General features: G+C 43.3%; 1 protein-coding gene across 1 annotated transcript in view; it reads left to right on the top strand.

Annotated features, from left to right (window-relative positions):
• Nucleotides 1–21,094, top strand: part of AHI1 (Abelson helper integration site 1) — a gene marked incomplete at its 5' end in the record, with an annotated part of 647,577 nt that overhangs the window by 247,152 nt on the left and 379,331 nt on the right. The window contains 2 exon segments of the mRNA XM_082249437.1: nt 10,150–10,256; nt 15,072–15,190. Of these exon segments, the coding sequence (XP_082105563.1) occupies nt 10,150–10,256; nt 15,072–15,190 (226 nt within the window).

The following is a 21,094-nucleotide window of genomic DNA, read 5'->3' as shown; positions in this document are numbered from 1 at the left end:
GGACATTTTGGCCAATAAATTTATAGGTACCTAGTGTGACTCGCATGTAAAAAAAGCACCTGGTTGTCAAGTACTGTTGGAATCTCTACCAAAAAATGTAACTGCTAGGGCTAGCAGAGATCAGGCCTAAATCTGCCAATGCTGCAGTTTAGTATGCTTGTGTATTGGAAGTGACAGTAATCTGCTGATACTGCACTTCTTGGGGGCTGGACAGAGGGGATTGACGCAGGTGTTGGGGCTGAACCTGCGAACGCTGCATTTTGGGAGCTCTATACTAAACTATTGGACGCTAGTAAAGTCTGATCTGATCAAAGATATTGATCAGTTCAGATACTATACTAGTAATATAGGTGTTTAGTGTGTGTGTGTCACTGGCAATAAAAGTGTTAAAATGTATTGCTAAATATGCGGTGGACAATCTGACGCTGTCCTGGATTGATGCTAACTGATGTCACCTGCGACACTAATACAGTGATCAGAAAAAAGATCTCTACAATATAATAGTGACACTGTGACAGGGCAATGAAGGGGTTAACTGAGGGTGATCAGGGGGTTACATTTTTATTAGAGGATATATGGCGGGTACCCTAAACCGATCTGGGACTGCCGCTAAACTACCACTAACTGCCGCTAAACTATCACTGCCACATAAAAACTGCCACAAGTGACTAATAGTGATCAGTAAATTATCTGTATACTGTTTATAGTGACACTGTGACAGGGAGTGAAAAGGGTTAACTGGGGGGTGATCAGGGGGTGACAAATGTGCCTATGTGTACTGGTGTCAGTGTAGTGCTTGTGTAATCACTGTCTGATGTTCTCTGTGTACTGGTGTCAGTGTAGTGCTTGTATAATCACTGTCTGATGTTCTCTCTTTTTCACGCTGGAACCGAAAAGGGCTCCAGGAGAGGAGATTGCATCATTTCCTGTACCTATGTTTTCATTACACAGGCACATTCTGCAATTGGTCAGAACCGATCACCAGTTCCAGGCCAAAAATCGGCACATCGCGGAGATGGAGGGCGCGTGTGCCCCCTACCCCCGCACACGACCAACGTCCAGTTACGTCGGTTTGCACAGCCAAGCCACCTTGCCACAGTAAAACTGCGACAGGTGGTCGGCAACTGGTTAATGTATTGAAGCGGGTTTAGCTAAACATAAAAAATGTTCTTGAGACTTCCCTGTGTTCACAACTTCTCTTCAGAGGCTGCAGTCAGCTACATTATCTGTAATTATCATAGTATATCTATGCTCGTTTTGTATCAGTGTGATCCCAGCAGTCATTTTACTGCACACATGGTGGTCCTTATAGTTACCAATTTGGGAGAATTTAAACAGTTGAAGTAATCAGAATTGAACAGTGAAGCAAAGAAAAATTAAAATGAGGGAAACAGAATGAATAAATACGGCTATAGGAACATACAGCAACTTTGGAACAAGAATATGTGTAAAAGGGGAACTTGGGCTTTAGAAATCATCTGATAGTTTGGAAAAGTAAATTACATGCATGTAATGCCCTTCTGGCGAGTGACAAAAGTTTACTATTATCATAACAAAGTATCTTTTATAAAGCCTCTCTGTTCCCCAGGCACTTACTCATGGGTACATAGAAGACAAGATTATAAATTATAGTTTAGCTTACATCAGACAGATGCCCATATTTACATATGGAGTAGAATAACCCTAGGTCATGTTCATTAAACCTTGTTCCTTCTGGGTTATGTTGATTTTGGCTTTTGCAGCACTGCCAGATTCTGACTTTGGGATCAGTATGTGCACAAAAGGTAACAATGGTAGATATTTCTCACAATGCTTGTATTTAAAGTCAACTCGAAAGTATAGAGTTGCTTAAGTTACATAACAATTATTCACCAATACATATATTATTGTCCATTACAAGCTGTTCTGTGTATGTATTGATAAGGATTTATTTATTCATCTTTGTGCTTTAATTCTTATTTGTTATTCACATAGATCGTTACAAATTTTTTACTGCAATGTTTTTCCTATATATTTCCCTTTCCCTTCAGTTTGATATTTACTTTTTGCTGATGCATTATAAGTTTTGCAAAATACAACATGTGTTTTTTTTACAAAACTATTAAGGCGTAGGAAGGTACACTAACATGGAGGAATGCAGCAGGGTTTCCTGTTTTACTCCAAGTAAGATCATAGTGATATCAAGTACTTCATTTAAAATTGTATTATCAACACCGTAGGGAGCCTACTGTTAACTCTGAGAACAGAAGTGTCTTCTTCTAAAAAAAAAAATAAAAAAAAATAATAATAAAATAAGTAATGGGTCAAAGAGCTTTTCTTGACCAGTTGGCAAACAGACTTTCTCTTTCGTTCACTGATGAACACAGCTCAATGTCTTCAGACCATTGGGCTTTATGCTTCTCTCTCTTCAGGTTTAGGACTAGGCGGAAACCTTTGTGGTTACGCCCCTGGAGCAGTCCCAGAGGGTATACCAATAACTTCCTACTATAGGATTCCAGTTTTTTCTGCCTAGTCAGGAGTAAGGACCTGGCTCTCTGCTGGGATCTGCTGTCCTGGCATTATTTAATTTTTAAATGGAATTTTTAACTTTTTCTTTATTATTTTGTCCCTGTGTGAACTACAGTCAACAGCCGGACTGGATGACACACTGGATATTCTAGATCCTTATGGACTTCCCAGTTGCAGTGTACCTCAGGCTGCAGCACCCCATTCCAAGGTGGTGCGGTGGATTTCTGGGAGTGGCGCCCACCTTGTGCTGTGGAATGGTGAGTAGTGTCCCCCTCCTTTCTTACGGAATTGCTGGGGTGGTCCTGGGCCCTCCCTGGGGATGGTAAGCCCCCTCCTGTGTCCTTCCTCCCTCTCATATCTTTACCCCTTCTCCACAGCGGGTTCCCCCCTGCATAGGTGCCCTCTCTTGCTCCCTGTCCCCGCTTAACCCCTTTTGGGAGGCATGGGTGCATTTGGGTAGGGGGGCTTCTGTATTCTGGCTTCGGCGGCCATGTTTGTGTAGTCCAGCGGCCATGTTTTTGGATTTCCCATAGAGATTAACAGCTGCCATTTTCAGTCTGTGTGTGGCGATGTGCTGTGGGGGCCTCTAGTGTCAGTGTCGGTACTTCTTCTTCTTTCTCTTTCCATCGCAGTGTGGCAGACTGTTTGGCGCTCTCCAACTCGGGTGATGAGTCTCTGGGGGTACACGATCCTCTGCTATATTCTGCGCTGATTCTTGTGGTGCCCCAGCGGGGGGGTCCCCTGTTTTTTTTGCAAACAAAAAAATTATTGTTTTTCTAGTTTGTGCACAGCGCTGCTCCTATTAACACTTTGTTGACCATGGAGCCTCTGGAGCGCGTATCACCACCTGACCCACTCCTGGAAGCTGCGGCCATGACGGCAGCCCTGCAGTCACTAGTATCCAAAATAGATATGGCCCTGCAAAGGAGGCCGAGCAAAAAGCGCCCCCCGCCTTCACCTGTATCCTCTGCTTCCTCAGATTCTGAGGTGGATCTGGCCGCCGTGGACGAAATTCAGCCCACTGGGCCTGCGTCCACGCACGCTGAGTGCTCTAATAGTGAGGATAAATCCTCCTCCCCCGCAGCCACGCATGAAAAAGCGGTGGTGGAGGCCCTAATTGTGTCAGTGCTGGAAACTTTAAAGTTGGAGGGCTCAGCTGATGCTGAGTCGGTGACTCCGGTGCAGTTTGGCACCAGAAAATCTTCCAAGGTGACAAAGGTGTTTCCCTTTCCTGCTTATTTTGACTACATTGTCACTAGCCAATGGGGCTTCCCAAAACAGGTGGTTGGAATACCTAAGCTAGGAGATATCCTTTGAGGAGTCCCTTCTGAAGAAACTAATAGTTCCAACATCGGTGGACTCTCAGGTTTCCAGGCTAAATAAGGCCACACTTTTGCCGGTGGAGAATTCTCTGTCTTTTAAGGACCCCGTGGACAAGAGAGCTGAGGCTCTGGTCCGGTGCCTTTTCACCGTGGCTGGTTCAGTTTTCAGTCCGGTGTTTGCCATCATCTTGGTATCTCAGACCTTAACGGAATGGGCTAAGATTTTACTCCAGGATCTGGAAGGGAGACAACACCCTCCTGAGCTGGCAGATTCGTTGATCCAGGGGTTACAGTATATTTGTGATGCATCCTTAGGTCGGCAGGCATGCGGCCCCCTTGGTCGGCAGGGTATCTGTGATGGCGGTGATCCTTCCCTGCATGATATGGTTGAAGTACTTGCTTCTAAAAAGGTGCTAATTGATAGGTGACCGTTTGTTCGGTGCCTCTATGGAAGAGACCATAAAGGGTCTTACTGGAGGTAAGAGAACATTAATTCCCAGTTTGCTAGGGGCAAGGAACCTTGTCGTAAACGTTGTCCTTTCTTCTCGGCTCTCAAGTGGCCCTTTCGTCCGTCTGGATCGCAGGAAAAGGGTTCGAGATCCACCCGTCACTTTGCGGGAGGCTCCAAGAGACCCTGGAATGGTAAGTCCAAAGTGGGCACTTCTGGTTCTGCAGAGAAGCCTTCATCAGCCTGAAGGGGCGCCCTCACCCGCATCTGGGGTGGGGGGACGTATTAGTCTTTTTCTGGATCTGTGGACTTTGCTCATTCAGGACAAATGGGTCCACAGGTTGATTCGGTTCGGTTACAAGATTGAGTTTCGGTCCTTGCCTCAGGCAAGGTTCTTTCCTTCCAACTTACGCCTGTCTCACGAGTGGCTACAGGGCCTCTACAGAGCAGTGTAGGACCTGTTAGCACAAGGAGTTATTGTGCCAGTTCCAGGGTCAGAATGTTTTCAAGGTTTTTTTATTCAAACTGGTTTACACTTCCCAGGAAGGAAGGCAAGGTTCATCCGATCTTGGATACCAAGGCTCTGAACCACTTTGTGTGGGTTCAGAAATTTCGGATGGAGTCCATCCGCACGGTAGTAGCTTTCCTTCATCAAAGAGATCTTTTGGCTTTTATCAAACTCAAGGACGCTTACCTTCATATTCCAATATTTGTGGGCATCAGTGTTTTCTTCGTTTTGCCGTGAGTTAGGAGCACTATCAATTAGTGGAGTTACCTTTTGGTCTCGCCTCAGCTCCTCGGGTGTTCACAAAGGTTTTGGCCCCAGTGTTGGCCTTGCTATGACAGAAGGGGATCGCGGTACTGGGTTACCTGGACCATCTGCTTCTGCGTGCAGGGACTTCCTTGGCTCTAGAAGCCAACTTGGACATTACGGTGCAAACTCTGCAGGAGTTTGGATGGACACTGAATTTTCAGAAATAGGCACTGACTCCATCCACCAAGCTGGACTACTTTGGTCTGACGCTGCGCTCAGGGTCAGCCCGGGTGTTTCTTCCTCAGACAAAACTTCTGAAGCTACAGGATGCGGTTCGGCTCCTGTTGTCCAATCATCACTCAGGACTTGCATGCAAGTGCTGGGTCTGATGGTTTCCCCTTTTGAGTTCCGTTTGCACAGTTCCACACCAGACCACTGCAAAGAGAGATTCTGACCAAATGGAATAAGGATCCGCTGTCATTGGACAATCTGATCCTGTTGAGTCGGGATTCAAGGGAGTCTCTTCTATGGTGGCTCTGCTCCCCAGCCCTGCGTCTGGGAAAATCCTTTCTTCCCCTGTATTGGACTGTAATCACCACGGATGCCAGTCTGTCCGGATGGGAAGGTGTCTTGGGAGTTTGTTCGGGCCAAGGTGTCTGGACTCGGGAGGAGTCCAGGCTGCCGATCAACATCCTGGAAATCCGGGCGATCAGGCTTTCTGTCTCAATGGACGAATCGTCTGCAGGGAAGACCTGTGCGGATGCAATCAGACAGTGCCATGGCTGTGGCATATGTCAATCATCAAGAGGGCACAAAAAATGCCCTGGCTGCCTGAGAAGTGGCCGGTATCTTGAGGTGGGCAGAACGATATGTTCCAGCCCTCTCTGCTGTGCACTTTCTGGGGGTAGAAAAATTACCATCTCAGTCGACAGACGTTGGATCCGGGAGAATGGTCTCTGCACCCAGAGGTATTTCATCAACTGTGTCTTCGGTGGGGGACCCCCCATGTGGACCTGCTGGCCTCCCCTCTCAACAGGAAGTTGCAGAGGTTTGTGTCAAGGTCTCAGGATCTTCTGGCCGACGCCGCAGATGCCCTGGTGGTCCCTTGGGGGTCAGTATCGCCTGACTTACGCCTTTCCTCCAAACCAACTTCTGCCAAGACTGCTATGCAGAATCGAGGTAGAAGGGATTCCAGTCATTCTGGTAGCACCAGACTGGCCTCGCTGGTCTTGGTACACAGGTCTGGTAAGGCTGGTAGCAGACATCCTTTGGAAACTTCCTCTAAGGGAAGATCTTCTATCTCAGGGACCAATCTTCCATCCTGCTTTATGATCGCTGGCTTTAACGGCGTGGCTATTGAAAGCCAGGTGCTGAAGGACAGAGGGCTGTCGGAGTCTGTGATTCCTACATTGTTAAAAGCTAGGAAATCTACTTCTAGGAAGGTTTATCATAGTTTGGAAGGCATACATTACTTTGTGTGAGTCTCGGGGGGGGGTTTCTCCCTGCTCCTTTTCTGTGTATCGCCTGTTGGAGTTTCTACAATTAGATGTAGATCAACGTTTTGGTTCTGGGCACCATCAAGGGCCATGTTTCAGCCTTGGTGATATTTTTCCAAAAGCCGTTGGCGGTGAATTCCTTGGTTCACACTATTGTGCAGAGAGTTCGCCATCTGGCTCCTCCGGTGTGATCCCTGGTGCCTCAGTGGGATCTCAATTTGGGACGGTCGGTGCTTCAAAAACCTCCCTTTGTAAATATTCGAGAACTTCCTCTGCTCACTGTCACAGAAGGTGGCTTTCTTGGTAACTATTACTTCCACACATTGGGTGTCGAAGTTGGCTGCGTTGTCCTCTCGGTCACCTTACCTGGTGATTCATAGGGACAAAGTGGTGTTGCGACCCTGTCAGGCGTTCTTTCCTAAGGTTGTCTCGGGGTTTAATTTGAATGAGGATATTGTGTTACATTCTTTGGATGTGGTAAGGGTGATTTGAATTTACCTGGTGGTGACTGAACCGATTCGAAAATCCGAATCTTTGTTCTTACGGATGGACCTCATAAGGGGCAGGCCGCGTCTGCTGCGACCATTTCCAAGTGGATCAGGCAGACGGTGGTGCAGGCCTATTCCATTAGGGTCAGGTTCCTCCTTTCCCTGTCAAAGCGCATTCTATGAGGGCGCTTAGTGCCTCCTGAGCCTTCCGTCATCAGGCATCAGTGGTTCAGGTGTGCAAGGCAGCTACGTGGTCGTCTGTACACACATTTACAAAGTTTTATAAGGTGGATGTACTTGCATCTTCGGATACAGCGCTTGGCCACAAAGTTTTGCAGGCTGCGGTTGCAGAGGCTTCAGCTTCTTGAGGGTGTCATTTTTTCCTGGTGGTGAGCTCCTGTTAGTGGTTGAGCTCCTGTTTTACCGGGTTGGCCATGTTTAGCCCTGTTGGGAATTCTGCACATTGCTGTGTTTTTTCCCACCCCTCATATTGACACTGCTTTGGGACATCCCAATGATCTAAAGACAGGGAGCTGTGTCCATCAGTGAACGAAAGAGAAAATTGGATTTTTGTCCTACCGTAAAATCCTTTTCTCTAAGGTTCACTGACGGACACAGCACCTGCCCCTCTGTTGGGTTGTGTTATATGTTTTATATGTATAGGAAGTGATAGTACAGTGCATTGCGAAAGTATTCGGCCCCCTTGAACTTTTCGACCTTTTGCCACATTTCAGGCTTCAAACATAAAGATATAAAACTGTAATTTTTTGTGAAGAATCAACAACAAGTGGGACACAATCATGAAGTGGAACGAAATTTATTGGATATTTCAAACTTTTTTAACAAATAAAAAAACTGAAAAATTGGGCGTGCAAAATTATTCAGCCCCCTTAAGTTAATACTTTGTAGCACCATCTTTTGCTGCGATTACAGCTGTAAGTCGATTGGGGTATGTCTCTATCAGTTTTGCACATCGAGAGACTGAAATTTTTGCCCATTCCTCCTTGCAAAACAGCTCGAGCTCAGTGAGGTTGGATGGAGAGTGTTTGTGAACAGCAGTTTTCAGTTCTTTCTACAGATTCTCGATTGGATTCAGGTCTGGACTTTGACTTGGCCATTCTAACGCCTGGATATGTTTATTTGTGAACCATTCCATTGTAGATTTTGCTTTATGTTTTGGGTCATTGTCTTGTTGGAAGACAAATCTCCGTCCCAGTCTCAGGTCTTTTGCAGACTCCATCAGGTTTTCTTCCAGAATGGTCCTGTATTTGGCTCCATCCATCTTCCCATCAATTTTAACCATCTTCCCTGTCCCTGCTGAAGAAAAGCAGGCCCAAACCATGATGCTGCCACCACCATGTTTGACAGTGGGGATGGTGTTCAGGGTGATGAGCTGTGTTGCTTTTACGCCAAACATAACATTTTGCATTGTTGCCAAAAAGTTTGATTTTGTTTCCATCTGACCAGAGCACCTTCTTCCACATGTTTGGTGTGTCTCTCAGGTGGCTTGTGGCAAACTTTAAACGACACTTTTTATGGATATCTTTAAGAAATGGCTTTCTTCTTGCCACTCTTCCATAAAGGCCAGATTTGTGCAGTATACGACTGATTGTTGTCCTATGGACAGAGTCTCCCACCTCAGCTGTAGATCTCTGCAGTTCATCCAGAGTGATCATGGGCCTCTTGGCTGCATCTCTGATCAGTCTTCTCCTTGTATGAGCTGAAAGTTTAGAGGGATGGCCAGGTCTTCGTAGATTTGCAGTGGTCTGATACTCCTTCCATTTCAATATTATCGCTTGCAAAGTGCTCCTTGGGATGTTTAAAGCTTGGGAAATCTTTTTGTATCCAAATCCGGCTTTAAACTTCTCCACAACAGTATCTCTGACCTGCCTGGTGTGTTCCTTGTTCTTCATGATGCGCCTTAAAACGGACCTCTGAGACTATCACAGTGCAGGTGCATTTATACGGAGACTTGATTACACACAGGTGGATTCTATTTATCATCATTAGTCATTTAGGTCAACATTGGATCATTCAGAGATCCTCACTGAACTTCTGGAGAGAGTTTGCTGCACTGAAAGTAAAGGGGCTGAATAATTTTGCACGCCCAATTTTTCAGATTTTTATTTGTTAAAAAAGTTTGAAATATCCAATAAATTTTGTTCCACTTCATGATTGTGTCCCACTTGTTGTTGATTCTTCACAAAAAATTACAGTTTTATATCTTTGAAGCCTGAAATGTTCAAAAGGTCAAAAAGTTCAAGGGGCCCGAATACTTTCGCAATGCACTGTATATCCTCTGGGACTGCCCCAGGGGCGTAACCAAAAAGGTTTCTGCCTAGTCCTACTCCTGAAGAGAGAGCAGCATAAAGCCCAATGGTCTGAAGACATGGAGCTGTGTCCGTCAGTGAACCTCAGAGAAAAGGATTTACGGTAAGACAAAAATCCAGTTATATATGTATAATCCTTTTGAAAGAGTGAACCTTTTTAGGGGACCCCTTTCAAAGCACCCACCTGATGCAAAGGTTACACAAGCTGATTTTAGCATTGTAGAGGGGTGCATGCTCTTTTCTTTTTTGGCCTAGGAAATACCAGCCTTCATGACTTGTGTGCATAAGTCACTACTGCTTGAGTAATGGGGCAGAGGCTAACTTTGTAACTGCAAAAATAGAAAAAAAAATATCTGGTGCTGATATAGTACATAGTCATAGGGCCCCCACTATTGGTAGCTCATATTTCCCTTAATTGTTAAAAAATAAAACGATAGGTAAATTAGTATGTGGTAACACGAATTGTCATATACATTTTCATTAAAACAGATTACCATGGGAGCATATCTATTGCAGAAATGTTTATGCATTAACTGATCCAGTTTTAGTAAATCGGGTGCTGTATTGTAAATGTCATTCACACAAACTTCTGTTCTTGGGCTTTTGATGATTATTACATTTTGACTACGAAGAGTTCTGCAGTACCCATGTCGTTGTTAACATAATATAAAGCACTTGAAAACCACAGTACATGATGTGCTGGGTGGATCATATATACATTGTTAATATCTTGTTGTAATGAATCGCCAGAATTCTTGCATCCTCATAAAGCAATGTTTTCAGCTGTACCTGCTGTATTTTAGGGCTGCATATGTTTTCAGGAGACAGCTCTGGACTTATTATTGTGTGGAATGCCGGGGTTAGCCGAAGTTGGCAACATAATCCAGCAGAACACTGGGCTATTTTGAAGGTAGGTGGCGATTTGCACATGGGGACATACCAAAGTTGAATTGGTTAATTCTGATGCTTAAAGTGTTCCTAAACCCAGGACCCTATATTCACTATATCTAGTCTCCCACAGTAAACAGACATGGAAATGCAATTATTTTAGTAAATATGAACTGCTAAATATGCTAAACTGCAGTATAGCTGTCTTATGACTTCTATTGGTGTCCAGCCGAGCACTGGTTGAGGCTTGTAGGAGTTTTTATTCTCCTCTGACTGTCCTAAGAGGCTGCCTAACCCCTGACCTTCTGTCTAGACAGTGCTGCTTGGCCCTGTGCTGATCACATGCACCCTTCCCCCCCCCCAAAAAAAAAACTCAGCAAACAGTGCTTCCAAGGCTCTGTACTGTTAGCAGATGGATTGGGGACAGTAAAAGAAGGGGAGGATCAGAGAAGACAGGAGCAAACGGCCTTTTTACACAATTTTGAGGATTAACCCCTTTGGTTCCAAATTCAGTATAACTTGGAAGAAAAGATATTTCCCTGGGGTCGGGACTTTAATGGCAACTGTCGGCGCGGCGGGGGAAGGGCACACAAGTTCCAGCAGCTTACAGTCCTACCATTCCTCATGGCCTCCCCTTATATCTGGATATTTTTCTTATACCTGCAACTTGCCATATCGGGATCCTCGCGGGATAGGTCACGGAGGACCTAAACACAATAATATCATCAAACAAACTTGAAATACGACGTCTACAAGGTCAATTTGTTGCTGGCCTCCTTACTCCCCCTTCCTTTTTGGCTTTTTTGCCTTCCCCTGACTGATGCGCTTCTACTTAATGCTGCAGATCCTTTGAACTGTGGCAGAATTTTTCTATGCGGTTGCTTCCATCTGGAAACTTGGCGAGTGAATTGTATCCCAATGGACCTTTGGATAAAGGGTTCCATCCGAAACGCGTCAGTCAAATTTTGGGAAATCCTCTCATGTTCTCGCCTTGCATGTTTCAACAGTAACGCATTTTTATTTCATGCTCTCTTTCATGCAATTTTTGTATTTTCTATATCTAATTTTGTATATTATATTTCTAACCTGTTTATTTACAATAAACCTATATATATTTTTAGATCTATGCATACACTTTTTTATTGCGCTGTTGGACAGTTGCCATTAAAGTCCCGTCCCCGGGGAATCTCTTTTCTTCCAAGTCTATATTAGGGATGTCGGCTACTGTCCATCTTGACACCATCGCCCGAGCAATATTTACATTTAAATTGAGTATAGCGAACATGCTTTACTGCATATACAGGATGATTTTACTGTTGTGGGTTTAGTAACATTTTAATGCTTTCAGCATGGGAAGCGTGTGCCATCGGTACACTTACCAGCTTACCAGTCCTTAGACATGTTTTCTACTGTTTGGCCCTTTGCTGATCACATGCACTCTCCCAAGAAAAAAAAAAACTCTCTAGCAATACACACCAAACTGAGCATGTGCAGCTTGTCCCCTACCCTCTGCACTATCCAAAGATGAGTTGGGGAAACAGGAAGAAGGTGAGTATCAGAAGAGACATGATTAAACAGCTTTTTAAACAATGCAGAGAATTAACCCCTTAGGTTCCACAGTGAGTATAACAAGCATGCTTTACTGCATATACAGACTGATTTTACTGTTGTGGGTTTAGTAACACTTTAAGGTTTACACACACTTTAGCACTTAAAGCGGTATTAAACCCAAAACAAAAATGTATTAAACTGCAACTTGCCAATACTTCGATATGGTGACTGTTCTCTCTTTTTAGGACTTTTTCTTTTATTTTCATTTGGTGATCCAGCCAGGAAGTCAGTTATTTTCCAACTTACTTTGACCACCTCAATACCAGACATGTTTATCTCCTTCCTCCCCAGGCCAATTTTCAACTTTCAGTGCTCTCACACTTTGAATGTCAATTACACAGTCATGCAACACTGTACCAACGTGATCTTGTTAATGCACGGCCCCCAGGGCTGAGCACGAGGCACAGATCTCGACACTTGAGGGATTTGGGTTTCCTATTGAACCCTGATCCCTCCATAAAGCGTACCTGTCACATGCCTATTGCTGTCACAAGGATGCTTACATTCCTTGTGACAGCAATATAAAAGTGATGAAAAAAAAATTTCAACGCTGTAAAAATAAAAAACAATGAATAATTAAAAAAAAACATGTTATCTGTGCGCAATTTTAAAGCATGACATGTTTGGTATCTATTTACTCGCTGTGACATCATCTTTTATATTTTACAAAACAATTGGGTTATATAGTTAAGTACTTTTCTAGCAAAAAAAAAAAGATTTTCACATGTAAACAAAAAGTGCCAGAAAATGACTGGTCTTCAAGTGGTTAATTTGTCAAGTCCATCTGCTATTCGAACACTCTCCCCAGACTGACACTGCTGCTGTACAAAAGTGTCTGCTTTACTACTTTATCCACAGTGGTCTCAACCTAAGATAGTAAGTGTACTACTAGCTGGATCACCAGGTGAAATAAAGAAAAACAGCCTAAAAAAGAAAGCAAATGCAGCCACCAGATCTGGATTGGTAAGCTGCAATATAATACATTTTTGTTTTGGGGTTTAATATCGCTTTAAATCTGTTTAATAAAGCAGAACTAATAACACTACAGAGTGCACACAAAATTGAAAGCTTACCGGATCTCTGGCAGGATCAAACAGGTACATTGAATATCTAACAATTTAAAACCAAGCAAATGAGAAGATTTAATTGTTTGGGTTTTTCATATACATTATGGTTACTCTGTAATCCACTGTGTCAAATAAAATGTTTTTCAGACAAGACCTCGTTATGGTAATCGCTTAAAGTCTAAGTTTAGTTAAACATTTTTTTTTAATTGGCACAAGGAACAGTACATACATTCAATGAAAAGTATCCCTTGTGCTTGTGGCTGCCCTCTTAATTGAAATCTTCCATCATTTTCTCCTCACCCCCATACCCCTGAAGCGGTAATCTTCCAAGGCTGCAGGGGTTAACATGGCTATGGACCTTTCATTAGCACTTGCCAAGTGTACCAGCTATGCTCCCCCTTTCTGCCCCGATCCTCCATTAATGAATGAATAGTGCTCTATGAATAGAGGACGTGTAGATGAAAGAAACGTCTGCCTCTTTCATTCATAGAGTGCTTTTCGTTGATTGAAGCTATAGTCTGCTTCTATAAATGAAGAAGGGGTGGCATAGTTAGCACTCTTGACAAGTGCTTATAACAGGCCTACTTGCTGTATTTACTCATGCAGCACCGGAAATTACAGCTGTGGGGATTTTGAGGGATGAAGGGAGCAGAGGGTCTAAGGGATCTAAGACCGCAGCCACTGGCACAAGGGACACATCAATGGCCATGAGTGTCTTGGCCGTCTGAGACTCTCCCTCCTGATTGGCTCTTGCTGCTGTCAATCAAAGTCAGTCAGCCAATCATGAAAGAGAAGGGGCAGGGCCGGGCTGCAGCTCCATGTTTGAATGTACGCAGGGAGCTGTGACTTGGCTCGGGTGCCCCATGGCAACCTGCTTGCTGTGGGGGCACTCAACAGGAGGGAGGGGCCAGGATCCCAAAAAAGGGACCCGAGAAGAGGAGGATCCCGGCTGCTCTGTGCAAATCCACTACAACAGAAGAAGCAAGTATAACATGTTTGTTATTTAAAAAAAAAAAAAGAGAATTTACAATCACTTTAAGTAAAATTATGAATGTTTTTAGCACTATAAGAATTACTGAAGGTTAACCACTTTACCTCCGCTCACATGGAGGCTACTGCGGCACTTTGCCACGATCCCGTCCAGCGACGTAGACCTACGTCGCTGGACTCCTCCCCCTGTAGGCGGCGCTCGCGCGCCGCCGGAGGCGCGCTCCCGCTGTTTTCATTCACAGCGGGAGTCGGGCCAGGGGAGGTGCAGCGGCTGGACATCCGATCTGTCCCTGTCTCACAAAGTCACCTCCCCCCCCACACGTCAGTAAGCACCAGGCATACATTAACCCCTCCCTCTCCAATAAAATTAACCCCTTCACTGCCAGTGTAATTTTTACAGTAACAGTGCATATATATAGCACTGATTACTGCAGTAATGTCACTGGTACCCCCAAAAGTGTCAAAAATGTCAGTCAAGGGTCCGATCTGTCCGCCGCAATGTCGCAGTCCCGCAAAAAAAATCACAGATCGCCGCCATTACACGTTAAAAAAAAAAACACCAAAAATGACAGAAATCTTTCCCGTAGTTAGTAAACGCAATAACTTTTGCGCAAACCAATCAAAATACGCTTATCGTGATTTTTTTTACCAAACATAGGTAGCCGAAAACAAATTGGCCAAAAATTTTAAAAAAATTTGATTTCTACATTTTTTTGGGGGGGGAATTTCATATAAAAAAATGTGAAAAATATTGTTATTTTTTCAAAATAAACGCTGTTTTTTTGTTTATAGCGCAAAAAGTAAAAATCGCACAGGTAATCAAATACCACCAAAAGAAAGCTCTGTTTGTGGGAAAAAAAGGACCTAAATTTCGTTTGGGTACGGCGTCGCACGACCGCGCAATTGTCCGTTAAAGTCGCACAGCGCCGAATCGCAAAAAGTGGCCTGGACGGAAGACAGCAAAATCCTCCGGTGGTAAAGTGGTTAATAAGAAAGCAAAATGATTGATGCAAAAACTAATACTATCATAAATGTGGGTTTGAATGAACAAATGTTAATACAAATTTAGAGATACTGCATACTACTAGACATAACTAGATATACTACTGCATTAGACTTTGTTTAATTAAACATAAATTCACAAATGTTCCCTTTACCTTTTATTATAGGAAATAAAAGAAACTGATATGAAAGGAATTGCAGTAAGTCACTTACAGGTTCATCCAAATGGAAGACGTTTGTTAATTCATACAAAGGATAGCACTCTCCGGATGATGGACCTCCGAATGTAAGCTGGTTTTTGTATATTTCCTGTACTTACAGATCCTCTTTATTTCTTGTTTAGAGTCTGGCAGCCATAAAGTCATTCAAATATAAGATGCGGGTCAGACATTACAGTGCATCCAACGCTATCCATCCTACAACTGTGTATTTGTATGTAACAAATATCAGTTATATATGTATGTATCAGATTCCCTGGTACCACTCTTTTATTTTGTACTAATGTGTGGTAGATTAATGAACATTTCCAAACCTACTGATAGACTGTAAGCTCTAACGAGCAGGGCCCTCTGATTCCTCCTGTATTGAATTGTACTGTAACTGTATTGTCTTCCGCCACATTGTAAAGCGCTGCGCAAACTGTTGGCGCTATATAAATCCTGTATAATAATAATAGGGCTAAGTATGCTGTCATCTGTTTGCATAAACAAAATATGCTTTCCTCTGTTTTCCATGTGATAACGCTAAGGCTAAGTGTTCTAGCACTGAGCACACAACTGTGGAGGTAGGCCAGTGTTCCTGGTTTCCCTATACTCTAAAGCAGGGGTATTGAATTAAAATTCACCGAGGTCCAGTCACTAAAGTTTTCTTCCAGCAGGGGTCCGAATCATATGTTTGATATTAATGGCACCTTGAAGCATTGGCAAACGCTGCACGTTTTCATGAGCACCAAACCAGCTTGGTGCAGCACAATTTAAAAGGGCCAGGGACTATTTTTTGTATGTTTCTGCATGTAAGACAGCCCATTGAAATGCAGAACACAGGTAGCAATGTTAAAAACCTAGCCTCAGATCCTTCACGTCGCAATCCTGTCATTACAACGGTGTTCTCAGTCCCCCCTGCACATCACAACCCCCCATCACATTACTGTTCTCAGTCCCCCTTAATTTTACACCCCTCCTCCTTCACATTTCTGTCCTCAGTCCCCCTTCGGATTCCTGTCCTCAGCCCCTTTATATCACTTCCCTCCTTTTTCACATTCCTGTCATCAGCCACCCATCACATTCCTGTCATCACACTCTAACCCCTTTACATTCCTGTCCTCACCCCCACTACCCCTTTACATTCCTGTTCTCCCCTCTCCCCATCCCTTTACATTCCTGTCCTCAGCCCCCCTTTACATTCCTGTTCTCGCCCCCCCCCCCCCCATTTTATTCCTGTCCTCACCCCCACTACCCCTTTACGTTCCTGTCCCTGTCCTTGCTTCTGTAGCTACTGACTTTGAATAAAAGGTAATTTACCTATCCAGGGATCCAGTGCCGTCCTCTCCCAGGCTAGTTTTCCAGGCCCGGTTATGCTGCTTTCAGCTTCACAGCTGTCTGTGACATGTCCCAGAAGACTGCGGGGAGGGAGGGAGAGAGGAGAACTTCCGCTTGAATCGCCTTGGCGATCTGAGCGGAGGTAGGAGTTGGTATCTGTCAAAACTAGGTACCCGCTCCCTCCCAAAAAAACTACAAATGTGGCAGGGGAAAAAGACTTAAAGTGGAATGGAGTTCTGCTTTAAGAACCATCTTTAACGTACAGAAAAACAAGAAGTCCTAGAAGTGATGGTTTGGCCCCCACAGAGCCCTGATCTCAACATCATCGAGTGTAACGGAACCGCCGACCCACACTGTACTTGTGGTCTTACGTCAATATACGGCTTCCTTGCAGTCATGAACATATATACCAGATTTTCCCAGCCGCCCTCATACAAAGCTAGACGACAACTTAGCTTGTACAAGTTAAGGAACCTTCTCGGATAAGAGCTGTTTATTCATACACAGGCACAAAGAGATATACACTGTGTAGGTTTATTTAATTAGGGGTCAGGTCCTACCTTTCCCTGTTTCGGCATGTTCTACTCGGGCGCCTAGTGCTTCCTGGGCTTTTCGCCTTGTGGGCATCTGTGTTCCAGGTTGCAAGTCGGCTACCTGGTAGTCTGTTCACACCTTTACCACGTTTTATAAGGTGGATGTGCTGGCATCTGCAGATGCCTCTTTTCGGCCGCAAGGTTTTTTTGCTGGCTGCTTTTGGAGGGCTTTTGGCCTTCCATGAGGGTGTTTACTGTCCTATGTTGCCTGGTTGGCTATGTTTGGCCTTGGGGACTTGTTCTTTTCTGCTGTTCCCACCCCTCATTTTATGGCACTGCTTTGGGACGTCCCTACTGATATGAATCAGAGAGAACTGCATCCGTCAATGAACGATAGAGAAAACTGGATTTTTGACTTACCGTAAAATCCTTTTCTCTTAAGTTCATTGACAGACGCAGTACCCACCCACCCCTCTATTTTGAGTTGGGTTGGTGTTATTTTTCTGACCCTGCTTTTATACAAAACTGGCATCCTATGCAGGAAGAGAGAGGGTGTACCCTCCGGGACTGCCCATAGGTGTAGCCAGAACTTTTTTCTGCCTAGGTGTCCTACTCCTGTAGGGGGCAGTATTACCCTACTGATATGAATGCGAGAGAGATGCGTCCGTCAATGTACTTAAGAGAAAAGGATTTTACGGTAAGTCAAAAATCCAGTTTTGTAATTCTTAGTATGCCTGAAATATCTTGATTGACAACTTTTGGTAAAAAAAAAAAGTCTTTATCGAACATCATGGGACACAGAGCAGCCATAATAATTACTATGTGGGTTATGTGCCACCTATAGGTGAATGGACACTGGTAGATCAATCAAACAGGAACTCCTCCTCTATATAACCCCTCCTACATAGGACATACCTCAGTTTTTTTGCCAGTGTCTGTAAGGTGGGGGTCACTGACTGTGATACATGTGTTCTTGCAGCATACTTAGACTTAGTTCTTAGTTCTGGATGGTTCTGTTAAAAATCAGGGACTTCAATCGGATCCATTCGAAAAAGCTGTCAACTAAAATGGATGGTACCTGAGCCTCACTGGATAGAAGAGAAAATTTCTCGAGGTTTGCCTGTAATGCAGCCCCTTTGGTGCTGGACCCTGCATAAGGAATTCTGTGCAGTGTTTGTTCGGACAAAGGTGTTTTCCTGCAGGGTGCTATACAGGTCCAGGAGAGTGGACCCCAGATTAAGGGGGGCCCAGTCCCTGAAGGTCTTTTATGACTAAGCCCGCCATGATGGGTGAAGATTGGACTCCTGTTAGCACAGGGTCCTGCAGTAGGAAGGGTAAGTATGCATTTTGCAGTTTCTTTTTTTTTTTAAAAAGAGAGATCTGTCGTTCTGGTCTTTCTCCCAGTGCCCACTGAGAGCAGTGTACTGTTCATGCCCTGTGTACTTCTCAGGAGTATTGGACTGCAATGTCTCCTTCAACCACTAGAGGACACAGGTTTGCTCAGTATGGCCTACTCCGTTATAGACAGGAAGTTGAAGGACGGCCATTTTTGGTGGACCATGTGGGCTGAATGATAAGCAAGGCCTCTGAGACATAACATCAGCCCATGGCTACATAATGAAATGGGTAATTTCTATGGGAGAGCTAGGTGACCAGTCAAGGCATGGTTATATACGGCATAAAGGTATACTTTCTGCTTAATCCGGGGGGCTTGTACAACTGTCTTTCGGTACACCCCTGTATGGGTATCAGTGCACTTTAACCACTTGCCTACAGTGCACTTTCACCCCCTTCCTGCCTAGACTGATTTTCAGCTTTCAGCGCTCTCACACTTTGAATGACAATTACTCAGTCATGCAATACTGTACCCATAAAAAATTGTGTCCTTTTTTCACACAAATAGAGCTTTCTTTTGATGGTATTTAATCACTACTGGGTTTTTTTATTTTTTGTGCTATAAATAAAAAAAGACTGAAAATATTGTGAAAAAACGCATTTTTCTTTGTTTCTGTCTTAAAATTTTTCAAATTAGTCATTTTTCTTCACAAATTTTGGCCAAAATTTATACTGCTACTTATCATTGGTAAAAATAACCCAAATAAGTGTATATTATTTGATCTTTGTGAAAGTTCTAGAGTCCACAAGTTATGGCGCTAATCATTGAAAATTTATCACACTTGATCACACCTGATGTACTGAAGGCCTATCTCATTTCTTGAGACACTAAAAAGTCAGGAAAGTATAAATACCCCCCAAATGACCCCTTTTTGGAAAGTAGACATTCCAAGGTATTTAATAAGGGGCATGGTGAGTTTTTTGAAGTTGTAATTTTTTCCCACAATTCTTTGCAAAATGAAGATTTGTTTTTTTTTTTTTTTTTACAAATTGACGTATTAACAGGTTATTTCTTTCACACAGCATATATATATTTGCAACTACACCCCAAAACACATTCTACTACTCCTCCTCCTGAGTATGGCGATACCACATGTGTGAGACTTTTTCACAGCCTAGCCACATACAGAGGCCTAACATCCAAGTAGCACCGTCCGGCATTCTAGGAGCATAAATTACACCTATAATTTCCTGACAACCTATCGCACTTTTGAAGGCCCTGAAGCACCTGGACAATGGAAACCCCCATAAAATGACCCCATTTTGGAAAGCAAACACCCCAACGTATAATTTTTGAGGCATAATGAGTCTTTTGAACGTGTCATTTTTTTCGACAACTTTTTGGAAACTGTGGAAAGAAAATGAAAATGCATTTTTTTTTTACACAAAGTTGTCCAATTATGAAATATTTCCAACACATAGCATGTACATGGCAAAAATTGCACCCCAAAATACATTCTGCTACTCCTCCTGATTATGTCAATACCACATGTGTGAGACTTTTTCACAGCCTGGCCACATACAGAGGCCTAACATCCAAGTAGCACCGTCCGGCATTCAAGGAGCACAAATTTCACATATAATTTCCTGACAACCTATCGCACTTTTGAAGGCCCTGGTGCACCAGGACAATGGAAACCCCCATAAAATGACCCAATTTTGGAAAGCAAACAGCTCAACGTATAATTTTTGAAGCATAATGAGTCTTTTGAATATGTCAATTTTTTTCCACAAGTTTTTGGAAAATGTGGAAAGAAAATGAAAACGCATTTTTTTTTTTTTACACAAAGCTTTCCATTTATGCAATATTTCTAACACATAGCATGTACATAGCAAAAATTGCACCCCAAAATACATTCTGCTATTCCTCCTGAGTATAGCGATAACACGTGTGACACTTTTACACAGCCTAGCCACATACAGAGGCCTAACATCCAAGTAGCACTTTACACAAAGTTATCCATTTATCCACTTTTAGACTTGGCCTATTTTTGACACTTGGTGTTTACAAGCTAAAATAATTTTTTTGCTAGAAAACTACCTCCAAACATTATATACTGTATATTTTTTTAGCAGAGACCCTAGAGAATAAAATGGGAGATCGTTGCAATATTTTTTTTATCACACCATATCTGCGCAGCAGTCTTCCAAATGCAATTTTTTTGAAAAAAATTCACTTTTTTTAATTAAAACATTAGAAAACAGTAAATTTAGCCCAATTTTTTCCATAATGTGAAAGATAATGTTACACCGAGTAATTAGATACCCAGCATGTCATGCTTCAAAATTGCACACGCTCACAGAATGGCGCCAAACATTGGTACTTAAAAATCCCCATAGGCAACATTTTAAAAATTTCTACAGGTTACCAGCTTAAAGTTACAGAGGAGGTCTAGGGCTCAAATTATTGCTCTCGCTCTAATGATCGCGGCGATACCTCACATGTGTGGTTTGAACACCGTTTACATATGTGGGCGGGACTTGCGTATGCGTTCGCTTCTGCGCGCGAGCTAACGGGGACAGTGCGCTTTATTTTTTTTTTTTCCTATTTATTTTATTTATTATTTTTTTATTTTTACAGTTTTAAATAAAAAAATGTTTTGATCATTCTTATTCCTATTACAAGGAATGTAAACATCCCTTGTAATAGAAATAGGCACGACAGGTCCTCTTTATTGTGAGATCTGGGGTCAAAAAGACCTCACAACTACACTAAAAAAGAAA

This window comes from Pelophylax lessonae, assembly GCF_965119305.1.
Source record: "Pelophylax lessonae genome assembly, chromosome: 3".
Classification (NCBI taxonomy): domain Eukaryota; kingdom Metazoa; phylum Chordata; class Amphibia; order Anura; family Ranidae; genus Pelophylax; species Pelophylax lessonae.
Note: the sequence above shows the minus strand (reverse complement) of the source record. Positions and strands in the feature narration are given on the sequence as shown.